Source organism: Crocodylus siamensis, chromosome 2 (genome assembly GCF_052110815.1).
Source record: "Crocodylus siamensis isolate JL-2025a chromosome 2, ASM5211081v1, whole genome shotgun sequence".
Taxonomy (NCBI): domain Eukaryota; kingdom Metazoa; phylum Chordata; order Crocodylia; family Crocodylidae; genus Crocodylus; species Crocodylus siamensis.
Window position 1 is genome coordinate 258,198,492 of NC_143396.1, and position 17,487 is coordinate 258,215,978.

At 45.9% G+C, this 17,487-nt stretch overlaps 1 protein-coding gene across 1 annotated transcript in view; it reads right to left on the minus strand.

Annotated features, from left to right (window-relative positions):
- SEL1L (SEL1L adaptor subunit of SYVN1 ubiquitin ligase) overlaps positions 1–17,487 on the minus strand; it is a 69,826-nt gene that overhangs the window by 4,643 nt on the left and 47,696 nt on the right. Inside the window, exons 15-20 of the mRNA XM_090033835.1 lie at positions 16,687–16,774; positions 15,828–15,976; positions 14,826–14,991; positions 11,521–11,595; positions 4,042–4,214; positions 3,413–3,541 (exon numbers count right to left, since the gene is read on the minus strand). Of these exons, the coding sequence (XP_089889961.1) occupies positions 3,413–3,541; positions 4,042–4,214; positions 11,521–11,595; positions 14,826–14,991; positions 15,828–15,976; positions 16,687–16,774 (780 nt within the window). The remainder of the gene's footprint in view (positions 1–3,412; positions 3,542–4,041; positions 4,215–11,520; positions 11,596–14,825; positions 14,992–15,827; positions 15,977–16,686; positions 16,775–17,487) is intronic.

The window sequence follows — 17,487 nt, forward strand, 5'->3', positions numbered from 1 at the left end:
AAGAAATTCTTCCTTATGTCCAGCCTGAAATGGTCTTGCAGGAGTTTATGACCATTCGACCTCGTCATCCCTTGGGGCGCTCTGGAGAACAAACGTTCCCCCAGATCCTGGTGGTCACCCATGATAAACTTATAGGTGGCCATCAGATCACCCCTGAGCCTGCGCTTTTCCAGGCTAAAGAGTCCCATGGCTCTCAGCCTGTCATCATAAGGTCTGTTTTCCTGACCTCCGAACATGCGCGTGGCTCTCCTCTGGACTCTCTCAAGCTTCTCCACATCCTTTTTGAATTGTGGAGCCCAGACCTGGATGCAGCACTCCAGCTGCGGCCTCACCAAGGCCGAGTACAAGAGGAGAATGATGTCCCAGGATTTGCTTGAGAAGCATCTATGGATGCAAGCCAGCGTTTTGGTCGCTTTCGTAGCCGCAGCATCGTATTGCAGGCTCATGTTCATCTTGTGGTCAATGATGACCCCCAAGTCTCTTTCTTCTGTAGTGCTAGCCAGAGTAGCACTGTTGAGCCTATAAGCATGCTGCAGGTTTTTCTTTTCAAGGTGGAGAACCTTGCATTTTTCGGTGTTAAACACCATCAGGTTCTCATCCGCCCATTTGATGAGCCTGTCCAGGTCAGCCTGGATCACCCGCCTGTCTTCTGGCGTGGATGCTTTGCCCCAAAGTTTGGTGTCATCAGCGAACTTGGCCAGTCCACTCCTGACTCCAGTAAAGATGTTGAACAATATGGGTCCAAGGACAGAGCCAATGAGTCCAAGGACAGAGTCTTGCCCCTAGCCTGGCAATATTTTAAGAAAAATGTGGGTTTGAACTCTTACAAGCTGAGAAGGAGTTAAAACCCAAGTCTCTCACTTCCTCGGTAGCCGCTCTGATCATTAAGCTCCCGTTTAAGTGGGAACCAGTGGGTAAACCGTCAGGCTATTTTTGAATGAAAGCAGCCAGGATGACAGTTAAATTAGCTCTGTAACTGTGTTAGTTACTTGGGTTGAAGGGATGCCTATTTGTGAATTCCAAAACCGACTAAGGCAGGGTGGGCAAAATGTAGCCTGGGCGCCAGATGTGACCCGCCAGGCCATTCTATCCGGCCTGCGGGGCCCCTAAAAAATTTAGAAAATTAATATTTATCTGCCCTTGGCTGCCTGTCATGCAGTCCTCGATGGCTTGCTAAAACTCAGTAAGTGGCCCTCTGCCCAAAATAATTGCCCACACCTGGACTAAGGTATGAGATTGGAAGAGTTCAGCAGCATTGGGCCTATGTGGCTGAGTCTCTGGGTGCAGGCAGCTATGGAACTTAAGGTGCCTAGGAAACTTTAGTGGTGAAATCCTGCAAAGTCTCATTTATATACATACTTTTTTGTCCCATGACATGCAGGCGATCTGCCGCTTTGCAAGCTGGTGCGAACTGCACTGTACTGAGTCCAATTGTATAAGCGGAAAAATACGCATCAGTGCACAGAAAATGGCAGCAGTGCACTTTTGAACTAAAGCACCTTCTATGCGATTAAGTTCAAAAGTGCACCGCTGCCATTTTCTCAGCGCTGATGCACATTTTGCAATTTATACAATTGTAAGCAGTGCAGTGCCAGGCACTTTTCAAAGTACCTGGGCGCTGCAGCACTTGCATGTGTAAAAATGCCCTCAGGTGCTTGACTGTTTAATCAGGAGGTTTATGGATGATAGTCTTGGACACAGGCACCAAACTCCATGTAAATGCTTTTTGTGGATCTAGGTTCTATGCATGTTCCAGATCCCAATATCTAAAGCAGAGATAATCTTTTCTCCTCACTTTGCCTATTTTAAGTACCTCTTACACTGTTGAGGATGCTATTAATTTTTATAACAGTCAAGCTATGGAGATACTGGATAAGTAAGCACCTAGGACAGACATTTATTTCTTTAAGGGCCTATCACTATGTTGAATCTCTGCCAAGAGCAACTAAGTACCTGTACACTTAGCTCCTATTACAGCTCTGATATCAGACTGGACTTGGGGCGGATGTTAAAGTATTAAACGATGATCTCCCGAGGTCCCTTCCAGCCCTAATGTCTATGAAATAGTCAAATATAAATTGGAAATACTTAATTTTGGTGATACTTGCTCACATACAAAAACGACTAGTTTTGGGTAGGGATTTTTTTCCTGAAAGGAGTATTCAGACAGTTTCTAGGCTAAGTACAGACATACAAAAAGCCCAAGCTTGAATTGATTCAATCGTTGCAGGTTATCGTAATCAGTCTAACCCACGTAGATTGAACTGAGAAACAAGTGAATAGACATTCACTTTTGATTCCAGAAATGCAGGCACATGCCTGCAGTGACTCAGGGTAGAAGCTGGGGGGGACACTAGAGCAAGCACTCCCTTCCCTTCTGCAGTGGCTAGAAGGCTGGAGGGAAGCTGAGCTGGGGGGGGAAGGATAGTGTGACCAGGCCCTGGCAGGCCACTGAGTATGACTGGGGAGGGGTTTAAACCCTCAACTGTGGCCTGCAGGGACTGCAGCTGGGGTGTGCCTAGAGTGGGAAGGGGGAAGCAGCCTTTGCCACATTTGTCCCCAAGCTGAGGCCTGGTCAGCGCCTCAGGCTCAGGCGGAAGGGCAGGAGGAAGATTAAAGCCACCCTGCCTTCCCTCTCCCATTGGCATGGGACCCCACCGTGGGGGCCCCATGCTGGTGGGAGAGGGGAGGTGGGGGGGTTTAATCCCCTCCCTCCACTCTGCCTATGCCTGCCGTTCCCGACACCTCAACCCACTCCAATGGGGAAGTGTCTGGCAGGGGCCTTGCCACCCCCATCAGGCAGACCAGGCTGTGTCCCCAGCCAGGTTTCCCACCCCGACTCCCTTGTCAGCCTGCCCTCACTGCTCCAGCTAGACAGCAGAGGGGCAGGGCCAACCCTACTCTGCTTGAGCAGACAGCAGAGTCCAGTGCAGCCTAACTCAACCCAGGGCTACAAAGCATCCTGGGATGCTGGGGGACTGTGATTTGACTTGAACTAGGAAGGGGTCTGGGACAGAAGTTCCATAAACCGGTTTATCCTAAATCAGTTCAGTCTGATACTACATTCAATTAAGGGTATCTTAAACTAGTTTCAACCATTTCAAAACTGGTTTATGTGCACTGAACTTCTGTTCCGTTACAGGTTTAAAAATCGGTTTCTGATTACTTAAACCAGTTTATGTGTAACTTCTGTTCCTAGCCCTAGAGACTGGTTGGGGATCAATTATGATTAGGGGCAATGTATTTTACAGTTTCTTTCAACTTCAGAGGCAGGAAAGATAGAGACCTGGGACCACCCCAAAACCAGGTACAGTAAAGAAAACTGGTTTAGAAGAGCGAGATGGGAAGTTCACTTTTAGATGGTGTTTCAGAAGAATCTTTGCCATCAACTTTAGGCCTCTGTGTTACTTACATTAATTTCTCGTATATACTGCAAGGAATAAATAACCCCAAGCTTGCAGAGTGCTAGGAAGACAGGAACTTGTGCATCTGGGCTGGCTTCAGCTGCCATGTCATAGAAGCGTTTTGCAAGGTGAATATCCTGCAATGTATAGAAGATACACTGAAATCTATTTCCAAACAGAGAAAAAAGTTGGAATATTTAAACTAACAGATGAGAAACAAAGGTTTCTTTATACTGTAAGCAGTTTTATGCTATGAGCTAAGACATTTTGTCTATTTGACAGATAAAATCCAATGATCCTATTTCATTAAAACACTTTCTGAAGAACATATGGTAGAGTTTTGAGACCATTCAATTTGACAGACAAATTTTATTTAGTACATGCTCAGACAATTACCAGGGAATTAGTTATGGTAGTACCTTATATACACCACATCCATGACACAAAATGTAAAAAGTAGAGATGCATCCTTTTCTTCTACTGTTATCTATTAGCTCTGAGGCACCTTAGTAGGTTCCTACTAAATATGCCTGTAGTGTCTGCCACAGGCAAATCTTGTTTAATGTCTCTTAGATTATTATAAAATGCTTATTAATACTACACTATGAATACGACTATTCTCATCACACTGACTCACCTGTTTAATACCCAGTCCTTTTTCATGCATGTACCCCAGGTTAAACATGGCTTGGGCACTATGTTGTTGCTCCGATGCCAGTCGGTAGTGAATGAATGCAGTTTCATAATCAACATCTGTACCAAAGCCATAGAAGTGGTAATCGCCAAGTTTAATTCTTGCAACAGTGTAACCTAAAACACAATACAAGTGTAAAAGCCCAGAGAAACATGCAAAATACCAAGACATACTAAAACTGACTCATTTAGTAATTTAGCTGTGATCCCTCAGCCCTGGGAGTGCATGGGGCACTCCTCTGGTTACGAGTCCCTCATTTAAAGGGACTCCCAGCTGTGGGAGCTTACTTCCTGCTGGTGCAGAGGGAGCCCAGTATTGGGCTGCCCCTGCACCAGCAATAAGGCATGATGGGATCTAATGAGCAATTCCACAATCACGCCGCCCATCATCTACATGTGGCATGGCAGGAAGTGTGAACGTGTGGATTGCACATTAGAGTCCATCGCAACTTTACCTGCACATGTAGAAGGGGGCTGTAGACATTTATACCACTACATCTACCTTGATGGCTGGCCATTCAGTGGCTACATTATAAATTGGAAACAAGGTCTCAGTAACCAAGTAGTAGGTATTTTCTAAATACATACTGAAACCATAATTCCAGAGCACCTGAAGTCAAATCTTAAAAATGGGTCAAAATAATCTAAAAACATACTTTCATCATAACCTATAACCTTGCACTCTACACTGTAGCAGTGTTTACTGGAATGGCAACAGGAAAAATAAAATGGTTCCAAACCTATGCAGAGGATATTCTTCAGCAAATAAAAGTGTTTAATGCTTTCATTTGGAAGGATCCTGTAGTCACAGAATCATAGAAGCAGGGTCGGAAGGGACCTTGTAGATCTTCAAGTCTGACCCCCTGCCCAGGCAGGAGAAAAACTGGGCTATGCCGGTTGCTCCCGCTCCCCTTTATTACATGTGTCAGGGTATTTTTAAAACTCCCTCAGAAACACTGAGCAACAGCCAAGACTGGGAATTTTGACTGGGGTGTCCCAGTCTTCAGCAAGCCCTTGCAGTCAAAGATGATAGTTTTTCATGATAGTCTTATCCGTGTCTGAAAATGGCTGATGAGGCCTTTCCAGGATAGACAGACTGTACTGCAGCTCGGACGTGTGTTTCTACGTGGGGTGGGTGGCGCTGAATTTTTGATATGGTCTGCGACACACTTTCAGCCACTCCTGCTTTTCCATCTCTTGCTGTCATGAGGTTTCAAAGTACCGAGGTCCTTGCAGCAAACTCTTCCTCCATTTGGGGTGGCCCTGGGTGACAGTCTTCCATGAGTTGACAACGATATTGCATTTTTTAAAGTTGGCCTTAAGGATCTGGAACCAACTTCCAAGAGAAGTGGTGCTGCCTCCTACCCTGGGGTCTTTAAGAGGAGGTTAGATGAACACCTTGCTGGGGTCGTTTGACCCCAGTAATCTTTCCTGTCATGGCAGGGGGGCGTATTAGATTTCATAGACATTAGGGCTGGAAGGGACCTCGGGAGATCATCGAGTCCAGCCCCCTGCCCAAAGGGCAGGAAGTCAGCTGGGGTCATAGGATCCCAGCAAGATAAGCATCCAATTTACTCTTGAAGGTGTTCAATGTAGGTGCTTGAACCACCTCTGCTGGCAGACTGTTCCAGACCTTGGGGGCTCGGACACTAAAGAAATTCTTCCTTATGTCCAGCCTGAAACGGTCTTGCAGGAGTTTGTGACCATTCGACCTCGTCATCCCTTGGGGCGCTCTGGTGAACAGACGTTCCCCCAGATCCTGGTGGTCACCCCTGATAAATTTATAGGTGGCCATCAGATCACCCCTGAGCCTGCGCTTTTCCAGGCTAAAGAGTCCCATGGCTCTCAGCCTGTCATCGTAAGAGCCGTTTTCCTGACCTCTGATCATGCGCGTGGCTCTCCTCTGGACTCTCTCAAGCTTCTCCACATCCTTTTTGAATTGTGGAGCCCAAAACTGGACGCAGTACTCCAGCTGCGGCCTCACCAAGGCCGAGTACAAGGGGAGAATGACGTCCCGGGATTTGCTCGAGAAGCATCTATGGATGCACGCCAGCATTTTGGTCGCTTTACTAGCCGCAGCATTGCATTGGAGGCTCATGTTCATCTTGTGGTCAATGATGACCCCCAAGTCTCTTTCTTCTGTAGTGCTAACCAACGTAGCACTGCCGAGCCTATAAGGGTGCTGCAGGTTTTTCCTCCCAAGGTGGAGAACCTTGCATTTTTCGGTGTTAAACACCCTGAGGTTCTCGTCCGCCCATTTGCTGAGCTTGTCCAGGTCAGCCTGGATCACCCGCCTATCTTCTGGCGTGGATGCTTTGCCCCAAAGTTTGGTGTCATCGGCGAACTTGGCCAGTCCACTCCTGACTCCAATGTCCACATCGTTAATGAAGATGTTGAACAGTATGGGTCCCAGGACAGAGCCTTGAGGGACCCCACTGGTCACAGGGCACCATGAGTGACTGCCATCAATCACAACCCTCTGGGTCCGACCACGAAGCCGATTTCCCAGCCAGCGGATTGTGGTGGAGCCAAGGCCACAACTGGGCAGTTTGGCCAAGAGGTGATCATGGGATACCAGATCAAAACCTTTTTTGAAGTCAAGATATATGACATCAATCTCTTCTCCCTTGTCCAGGTGATAGGTCACCTGGTCATAGAAGGAAATGAGATTGGTCAAACAAGACCTACCCGCAACAAACCCGTGCTGGCTGTCCCTTAGAATGTTAGCCTGGGCCAGTCCCCCAAGGATGGCCTCCTTAATAAACTTTTCTAAGATCTTCCCCAGGATAGAAGTCAGGCTAACAGGCCTGTAGTTAGCCGGATCCACTCTCCTCCCTTTCTTGAAGATCGGCACCACATTGGCCTTCTTCCAGTCTTCGGGCACTACACCAGAGCACCAGGAGGTTTCAAAGATCCGTGCCAGGGGCTGGGCTATGACGCTCGCCAGCTCCTTGAGTACCCTGGGGTGCAGGTTGTCAGGGCCAGCTAACTTGAAGGTATCCAGCTTCTCAAGGTGTTCCTTCACAAGGTCAGCATTGATGGAGGGTAGGGGATCCCCCTCACCCAGATTTCCCTGTCCCATAGCAGGCATGGGCATCCCGTGTGACTGATGAAAGACTGACGCAAAGTACCTATTTAATAGGTTGGCTTTTTCCTGGGTGTCAGTTGTCAGTTGCCCCATCTGGTTGAGCAGGGGTCCAACATGGCCCTTGCTTTTCCTCCGGCTCCCCACATATCTGAAAAAGGACTTTTTGTTGTCCTTGATGCCTGAAGCTAGTTGGAGTTCAGTTGCAGCCTTGGCTTTCCTGGTTTGGTCCCTGCAGGACCGGACCAGCGCGGAGTAATCCTCCTTGGAGGTGAATCCCATCCTCCATCCTTTGTAGGCTTTCCTTTTTAGCCACAGGAGGTCCGCTAGGTCTCTGGAGAGCCAGGGGGGCTGCTGTGCCTTCTTGCTGCCTTTCCTCCGTGTTGGAATAGATTTAGCTTGTGCACTGAGGATCGCTTCCTTGAGAAGCAACCACTCTTCTTGAACTCCCATCTCCCTGGGGTCATGGTCCCTGAGGGCCTGACTGACTAGCCTCTTGAGCTTGTCAAAGTCGGCTTTTCTGAAGTCGAGGACTTCCGTGTTGCTGACTGACTTGCCAGCTTTACGGCGGACGGCGAAGGTGATCAGCTCGTGGTCGCTGTCACCCAACTTCCCATCAATCACTAGGTCGCCAATTAGGTCGTCCCCCGTAGCCAGTACCAGGTCAAGCAGCGCTTTGCCTCTCGTTGGCCCATAGACTTCTACTTTCAGGTAGAGGTCATCCACGCATGAGAGAAAGCTTTGCGCCCACTCAGATTTAGCTGAGTGATCTTCCCACGCGATGTCCGGGTAATTGAAGTCACCCATGACAACCAAGGTCCTGGAGCAAGCGGGCTCAGTCAGTTCCCGGGCGAACTCCTGGTCAAGCTCGGGACTTTGAGTGGGAGGTCTGTAGTAGACTCCCACCGTTGTGTCCCCTGTGCTGAATTCCCCACAAATATTTACCCAGAGGGTCTCTAACTGTCCATGCCGGTCGCCAACATCAGCTTGCAGGGACATGTAGCTTTCCTTCACATAGAGAGCTACACCCCCGCCCCTTTTGTCAACACGATCCCTCCTGTATAGGGTATAGCCCTCTATACCCATGGTCCAGTCATGGGTGGAGTCCCACCAGGTCTCCGTTATCCCAATGACATCATATTTCTTTGCACCGAGCAGGACAGGAGGATGAGCTCGTCCTGCTTGTTGCCCAGGCTCCTGGCATTAGTGTACAGGCAGGCAAGTGTGCCCCTGGGGGCTCTTGCCTTGCCCACAGATTGTGCCAGGGCTGGGTTCCCTTAAGTGCCTTGGCCCGCTGGCTTTGCAAGGGCCGTTCAGCGCGCCAGCAGGGGCAGTAGTCCCCCCATCCCCCAGCGGGCTTAGTTTAAAGCCCAGTGGAGCAGGTCAGCCAGCCTGGCTGAGAAGAGCCTCCTCCCCAGGGGAGAGAGGTGGAGGCCATCTCTTCCCAGCAGCTCGCTGCCTCTCTTTCCAAAGAGCAGGCTGTGGTCATGGAAGCCAAAGACTTCCCAAGAACACCAGCGCCGCAGTCTTTGGTTCACCGCGTGGATCCTCCTCTCCCTCCTCAGCCCATAGCCCGAGACTGGGAGGATCGACGAAAACACCACCTGAGCTCCCAGACCCCTAAGCCCCGCTCCCAACTCCCTGTAGCGCCTCATGACCTGGTTGGGGGTGCTCCGAGCCATGTCATTGGTGCCCACATGAATAAGGAGCATGGGGTAGTGGTCTGTGGGCCGGAGGAGCTGCAGGATCCTCTCCGCAATGTCTCAGATGCGGGCCCCCGGGAAGCAGCAGACTTCCCGGGCTAAGGGGTCGGGGCGGCAGATTGCCCCCTCAGTGCCCCGCAGGATGGAGTCTCCCACAACAAACACCTTACACTTTGTCTTGGGGAGAGTGGGGCCAGTAGCTGCGGTCGAGCCTGGGTTGCCTGCGGGAGCTGGCAACTGTGTGGGCTCTGCTGGGGCTGCAAGAGGTACGAATCTGTTGCTAAGCTCTGGCGGGGCAGGGGCCTTGGTGCGGCGGGCCTTGGGGCCCTTGACCACCTTGGTCCATGCCCCTGATGATCTACTCGGGTTCCTTCCGACCCTAGAAACTAGAAAACTATGTTGTCCCTAAAGCACCTTTTCTGCCCTTCTCTTTAGCATACACACTGGCTGAGCTTGGACAATAAGCTTGCTTCAGGAGTCTGGAGTCAGCCACCCAGATGACATAGTCAGCCCAACAAAGTTGATACCAGATGATCACTACCTCAATACTCATGGTGTTTGCTTGCAGGAGGATGCCAACGCTACTACATCTCTTTTCTCACTGGATTTGGAGGATCTTCCACTGGCAGCATTGATGGTACCTCTCCAACAACTTTAGAGGTCTCCTGTACATTGCTGTAGCAGAACACAGGTTGTGCCTAACACTTTAAGGGGTCTAAGCAGGCAGCAGGCAGTGGGAGCAGACCCAATTAGGCAGTCACATGTTAGGCAGGAGGCTGCCTGATTGGGTCTGCTCCTACCTGCAGGCTCCTTGCTGCCTGTTCAGACCTCTTAAAGTGGCAGGCACAACTTGTGCTCTGCCACAGTTGTCCATGACTCAGCTCCATGCAGCAAGGTGGGGATCACGACTGCTTGATAAAATCATAAGCCTGGTTTTGTATTTGGCATTGAGATCTTTCAACACCTGTTTCTTCAAGTGTCCAAAGGCTGCACACGCACATTTCAGGCAAAGTTGGCTTTATTTGATGTCAGTGAGAGATACCTTCTGAAGTACTGGAAATACTCAACTTTCTCCAGAGTCTTGCTGTGGATCTGGATTACTGGAGCTGGGGACTGTTCATTAGGAGTTTTGTTGGTGGAGCACCTTAACTTAACATTTGGAAGACATCAGTTCAATTTACTTGTATGGCTTGGTAAAGATGTTGATGATTGCCTGAAGATCTGCTTCTGAGTAAATGCACACTACAGCATTATCAGCATACTGGAGCTCAATGACTGTGGCTGGCGTGGTCTTGGTTTTGGTTCAGAGTAAGCTGAGGTTAAATAGCTTAGCAACCTTTCAGCAGTTTAGCTCCACTCCAGCTGGAAGCTTGTTGGTAGTCAGATGCAACATCACAACAAGGAATACTGAGAAGAGTGTTGGAGTGATGATACAGCCTTGCTTAACTCCTGTTTTAACCTCAAAAGGATCTGCAATTACTGAGAACCACCGCTCATATACCATCATGGAGCAGGCAGAAAATGGTGACAAATTGAAGTAGGCATCCATACTTCAGAAGGATCCTGCACAACACTTCTCAGCTGTTTTATGAGGTCAAAGGCAGCCATGTAGAAAGGCTTATGTTGTTCCTGACATTTCTCCTGCAGGAGCTGCATGTTTGCTAACGCTCCTGAAGCCAGAGGTTTTTGGCTAGATGGTCTTGCCCCTCTACTTGGAGTCAGATCAAATCGCCATATTTCGCAGTCAGAAAGGAATTTTACCCCATGATCAGACTGGTACAGACTGTTAGGGTTTTTGGCTTCCTCTGTAGCAGAGGTATTACCCTCTACCTGGGATCTCTTGAGCATATATTGACATTTAATAGAAGCAGGATATTGGCTGCTGTGGCTCCCCTAATTTACCTGTGACGGGTTAGGGTCTATGTTGTGTCAGGGTTGAAGACAGTCTTACAGAGAGTTTTGATGATGGTTTGGATAGGGATGATCCTGTCTCAGGCAAGGGGTTGGACTAGATGACCTCTTCCAGCCCTACTTCTCTATGATTCTATGATAAATTATGCTAATGGCCAGCAAAATTCCTTGGGGGCAGATGGAAATTTAATTTCTGAGATTCAGGAAAACAGCAGTCCTAAGAGATCCAGCCTAAATGTGATAGTTCTTTAAATATGAGACACTAAATAAACTGCCTAATCATGTTCAAATTATGTAAAAATAGCAGTTTAAAATTCTGTCAAAACAATGATTAAGAATGGGAAATCACCAGGACTCAAAGGCTGGCTAGTGGAGGTGACAAATGTAGGACTGCAGACTTGCAAGTGGCTTAATCTTCTCTAATCCTGTCAAGCAATATTCAACCAAATTTTCATACTGAAAACTGGATAAAGAATTACCCTGCAGAGCCACAAGAATACGTTAACAAGGGAGTAACCCAGAACATAACCTGTCTTTGGAAAAATATTAATATTTCATAGATTTCATAGACATTTGGGGTGAAGGGACCCTGGAGGATCATTGAGTCCAGCCCCCCAGTATAGTTTCTAAAGGGCAGAACAAGCTATTAAATAGTATTGAGTTTATTATTTAATAAAATGTTAACAAGTGCGAGTGAAACTGGTAACCATGAACTGAGACTTACCTTGGGAGGCTGCTCTATTCCAATGAAGCAAGGCTCGAGGGTAAGTTTCATTCTCTCCAACTATGCTGGCCTCTTCTGCAGAGAAAGTCATTCATTAAAAGTGGGAACATGACATGCAAGCTCCTTACTGTATTCTACACTGTAAATGGGTGAGCATGTGCAAAGACAAACTGTCCTGCTGAACTGGACTAAAGGGCTGAAACTCAAAGTTTACTCTGCCAAAAGCTAGCTATATATTTCCACCTCTGTACTCCTCTGCTGGTGCAAAAGGGACAGGATCTTTAGGTAATCTACAGGTAGTACAGCTGTATCCCTCTCCAACCTTATACCACTTCCTAGGTTCCCAGGTGGGCCAAATATGAAGCAACAGTCCACATCTGGCACAGCATTCACTCCAGCTAGAGAAATCTGAGTAACCTAGCATAGCATCAAAGTTTCACATTTAGCCTACTGCATGTTTCAGCCATGACCAATTCGGTCTTTTTATCAGGGAAATGTGAGGTGGATCACGAGACATTCCTTTTGTTAGATCCTGTGCCAACCACTCCTCAGCTGCACTTGGAGGGGATCTAGCCCACTGTGCTTATAAAGAGGCATTTATCTCGTGAGGAAAACCTCCAGCAGTGCCACCCAAGTAATTAGAGTATAATTATATCCACCACCTCATTGGCAGTAAAGAATAATTTCAGGTGCTGTGCAACAATATTTGAATCTACTTACAATAAACATAAAAAGTTCATTTGGAGTTTTCCTTGTAAATGTACTGAGAAAGTTACCAAATTTGATATCAACATGAAATAGTAACTACTGAATATCTCAGAACCCATACAGAGTCTTTTCTGCTTATCCCAGAAAAAGCTTCTCTGTTCTTCACAAAGCCATAACACATTGTTGAAAGAGGAGCTTTAACAGCAATGGGTTATTGCTCAGGTTCCTATGTGCTTTACACACCTAAAGAGCTTAAATAAATATGCTCCTTTTAAAGCTCTGATAGTACAGTACTGTTGTTTTGGAAGGATGTATAAAATAATTAATGTTGATGAATCAAGTTAGAAAAGTCATCATGGAAAATGAAACAAAGTATATTGATCTTGCAGATGATCTACAGATTTTTGAATAATAGCTGCTCTTATTTTAATGGGGATTAGAGGGTTCTCTCATTCCTTGGAGTCTCAGAACAGCAGAGACTTCCTATGCCTGAAGAAGGGTGATCGCACCTGAAAGCTTACTAAGAACTTTTTTCCAACTACTCAGTTGGTCTAATTAGAGTTATCACATCTACCCAAAGAACCCTGCTTGCCTATGTCCTAGAGCAACACAACTACAACCAAAACCCAGCAACTGGGATTAGAGTAATTTATGACACTACCAAGTTTTAGGGGCTAGATTTTTCAGGAATCTTCTGCACCTATAACAGAGCCAGACTTTCATAAAATTAAATTTCAGTCAGGCACCTACATAAAATGACCAAATATTAAGTACTCAGCAATTCTTATGCCAAACAATGGGAGCTGGGCACATTTGAAAATCTGGCTTTAACTGTAAATTTTGAACTTGGGGGTGTATTTAAAAATGCCTCCTTCCCCCTGAAATTCTGTAACAAATTCGTCTATAGGAATTACTTTATGTTTCATATCAAAGTATGCAGGTTTAGCATGAATTCACACTTCTGGCTGTCTGTTTTATCTTAGCACACACCATCTTTCAGTACAGCTATAGCATCCAATCATCTTTTTGAAGCTTAGTTACTGTACACACAGGCTTCATCCAGACATGGTGTGGATGTTTGATTCTCCAGGGATAACTAGTAGCCATGCACCTTGGGCTGCTGCTAGTTGTCCCTGGGGAATGCCTGTGCCACGCACGCTCGGGACATGGCCACAGGGTGCATCGATCTACACATGCACTTTACTACAGAGCTGACTAACTAGCTCAACAGTAAAGTCACTGGCTACATGTGTGCCCATATTAGGTGGCAGTTAACTCCACTGTAGGATAGTACTGTCCGGGACAAGTACTATCCTATAGTGGAGTAGTTACATGCACCAAAACACCTGTGTTGATGGTGACTGGAGCTGGCTGGGACACAAGGGTGCTACAGTGTGGGGGCTACCTGCTGACTTGCCCCACACTAACACCCTTGTGCTCCAGCCAGCTCCTCTGCAGCACACTGAGCTGGTCAGGAGCAGCTCTGGGCTGGCAGCGAGCTGGGGTTACTCTGCCCCAGCTCAACATGCTGTGGTCCTGGGTGCATGTGTAAATGCTGCACCTGGAAGCAATAAACACTGGTACAATTGCTACATGCTAATTGCATGTGTAGGGTAGTAATAACTAGTCAGAAATTATTACAGGGTAGTAATTTCAGAAATGTGCTGAAATTCCAGGTTTTACCTGCCATTGTCACAAGTAAAAGATTACCGAGGAAATATTAAGAGGGCTGAATAGCTGAAGACACTGGTAATATAAAAATCAATTATTTTACCTCTAAAGTATTTCTTTCACATTTGAAACACTGCTACCATGTGGTAGTAACTGCATCCACACATAGGACTGATAGTACAACTGGTATTCTTAGAGACTATGGAAATTAGCCCTCTTGTTTTCTGACAAAATGCCCTCCAGGTCAAGACTCGTATGGCAAGCTTCCAAAACACCTGACTATAGCTGTATTTTTTAGGGGTGGAGAGTGGGGAGGGGAAGGTCAGCCTTTTAGGTGCTCAAAAAGGTACCTCTTGACAATGTTAAATGGGCCCAGGAAGGAGGGAGGACAAAATCAAAACTATATATTCTACTAGCAAGTCAATTTGTGTGCTTCATAACGTGCTGGCTGCTAGTAGACTATTTACTTAGCTCCCCATCCTTCCTGTAATATGTCCCTATAACTCTGAGTTGTAGCAGACCTTACTATGATCACCCACTTTCAAAGGAAGTTTGATTCAATTATTAAAAGCCTTTCCAAATCTAACAAAGAAGCTTAGCTGCCTGACCAACTACTCATCACATTTTCAAATCAAAAACAGGAGGGCAGCCACACCTGACTAGGAAGTAAAGGATGACCTCTCCTTGTTCCACCCTCTCTCCTCTCCTACTGAAGTTAGCCTGATTTCAAATGTTCAATAATTGTTGTGTCAGGAAAAACCCCCCAATGATTCTCAAAACATAGAAAAGTAGTCAGAATGGCAAAGTATACTTGCTTTCAACGAAAATCTGCTAGTTTAGACCAGCTATTTATCCCCAAATTCTTTTGGCAAGGATGAATTCCATTTTAAACGGAAACTGTTTGATGATTTAATGCAGCCCCTTACTCTGATCAAGTATGAAGGCAGCGTTGCTTTGTGCCACTTCATAGCCTTGTTCTGCCAATAAGAGATACTGAACCACAGCAGAATTTGAATCACCATCTTTATAGCTATTGTAGGCAGTCATGAGCCGCTCAGACCAACGCCCTCGTTCACATACATTCTTAAATAACTGCAAGGGAAAAAACAGCAGTAACAACAATATAAAAAACACACTGTCAGCATTTTTTAAGAAGAAGCTTGTTTCTATGAGGTACAGCTTTAAGAAGTCTGCTTATGCAGATATACTGGAGGCTGCAGAAGGTGGACACAGTATAACCTAGATACTTCATGGCACAAGTTAATACTCATGCCAAATAACAGAAGGACTTAAGATGTAAGCAGACTCAAGCCAGTAAGTAAAAATGTACTGCATCTGATAATGTACAGGGCTTCATCTGTCATAATTCTGCATGCCAATGATGGTGTTTATTTTAACCTCGGGAAAAAACAGCCTAACCCAAGGAGAGAAAAGGAAACATGGGAGTCCAAGGCAAGACAACACAATAACAACAAAATAATGATAGCTCTACTGCGATCAGGCAGGGGTCTTGTTTTCAGCAAGGCTGTTTTTATTTCATGTGTTCACATGCAGGAGCTGTATTTTTCTTATTGTTTCAAGCAACAAGTTATAAAATTAAAATCTGCAACTTTTCCTTGCTGGGCATTCAGTGCTAAAACAAATGAAATTTTTGTTTTTCTTATTTGCTTTCTTGCTAAATCCTTCTATTTTTTGCTAATTTAAAGTGAAACTATTGCAACATTTCCAGTATGCTGTAACAGAATAGCACCAAATCTAGAAGTCTTGCCTTGTATTATCAACCTCTGCTGCATTCCGTAAGCTTTATGAAATACAGTCTTCACTCTGCAGGCAAAATTCACCACTGATGTAAGAGGGTACAAATGTTGCCTGTAATAATTCTCTCTCAACCAAAGCTAATTTGTAAGTTTATGAAGAGAGGTACTTACTTCAACAGCAGTATGACAGGATCGCATCACTCCAGTGCCAGTAGCATGCATTTGTGCCAAATTATAGAAAGCCAGAATGTGACCCCCTTGGGAAGCCAAGTTAAAGTATTTCAAAGCCTGTTTATAGTCTCTCTTGACTCCAATACCATCTACAAAAGAAAGACTAGGTAAACAATATTCATTGGTTTGGATACCCTGCCAAGCAAAATTGCAAATAAAATAAAAAAAGACGACTTGTTTGTATAGTTAAAAGTAGCTAAAAGCAAATTGTTATAAAAATATCAAGTAACATCAACAGTAGCAGGAACATGCTTTACCATTTCCTGAAGAGGAATTGGGCCTATATGCTCAACCCTGGCCTGCAACATCATGTCATCTGGATCTGGAAGCTTGGCAGTGGGGAAGCAATGTCCCTGTTCCTCTGCTGCCAAATTTCCAGACTTACGGGAAACCCCAGAGCTTGAGCGCTAGATTGGGCACCCAATTTCAGCATGCAGGACTGGGTCAGGGACGTGACACTGGGCCCCTGGGGCCCAACTGCAGTCAGTAGGGGTGATGCCATGCTCCTAGTGGCCCAATTCCAGTGTGCAGGGCGGGGTGAGGGTGGTGTTGGGCCCTAGGAACTGATTCTGGTGTACGGGGCTAGATCTGACCTGCTGACTGGCTCCACACCACTTACTGGGCCCACTGAGCCCAAGGTTTAAGTACCACTGCATTAAGCAATCTAAATTCCTGCAATAAATGTATCAACTCATGTTAAGTACATGCCTGGTGCTCCACTGACATCTAGTGAACATTGAATGGACTAGCAAAACTCTTCCGTTTCTGCAGATCCATCATCTATTCAGAAGCTACTTACTGTAATACATGGAGCCTAGCTGCAGCTGTCCGTCCACCCATCCCTGTTCTGCAGCTTTCTGGAAATATTTCAGCGCCAGTTCATAGTTCTGTAGAAGAGCCAGTCATTAGAGCAAACCATGACAGCATGGTAAGAACATATATACTGATCAAAACAAAGGACTTGCATCCCTGTGTGTCAAGAATTGACTATACAGCCCGTAAAACTTAACACATTACAGGAAAATGGTGTAAAACATGGTATACATGTTTTCCCATCCAGCCATGTTGAAAATTACATTCAAACACAAAGGAGCTATTATTCTATTAAGACGACTATGCAATGATATTCTTACTTGACAGATCCACACAGCAGTGTTTGCTGACAAGTGTACACAACAGGATTTATTAACAATCAACTGCCCCACTTGTCTTACAGGTTCTCCTAATTTCCTCTTCAAAAAGTATTTCTAGTAACTATAGGACATGGCCATACACCTTCTTGTGAATACCTAATTAATTTATATTAAATGGGATGGACATGCTGTACTGTTTCAGAAGCCAGCAGCTCTGTAAGCACTTAGCTATACTATTTAGCTTTGAACTAGTTCAACAATACCATTGAGAAATCTGTTTTTGAACAGCTGAACATAAGCTCCCTTGCATATGGAAACACTGGCAAGGTAATTAAACAAGCAGTTGACCCTTCAGTGTTCCATAAAGTCTAGACAACAAACTTACATCCCAGGAGGCAAAGCACAAAATAAGAACAATCTAGATTTGTGAACCATATTTTAGGAGGAAAAATAAAATACTTTCTGAA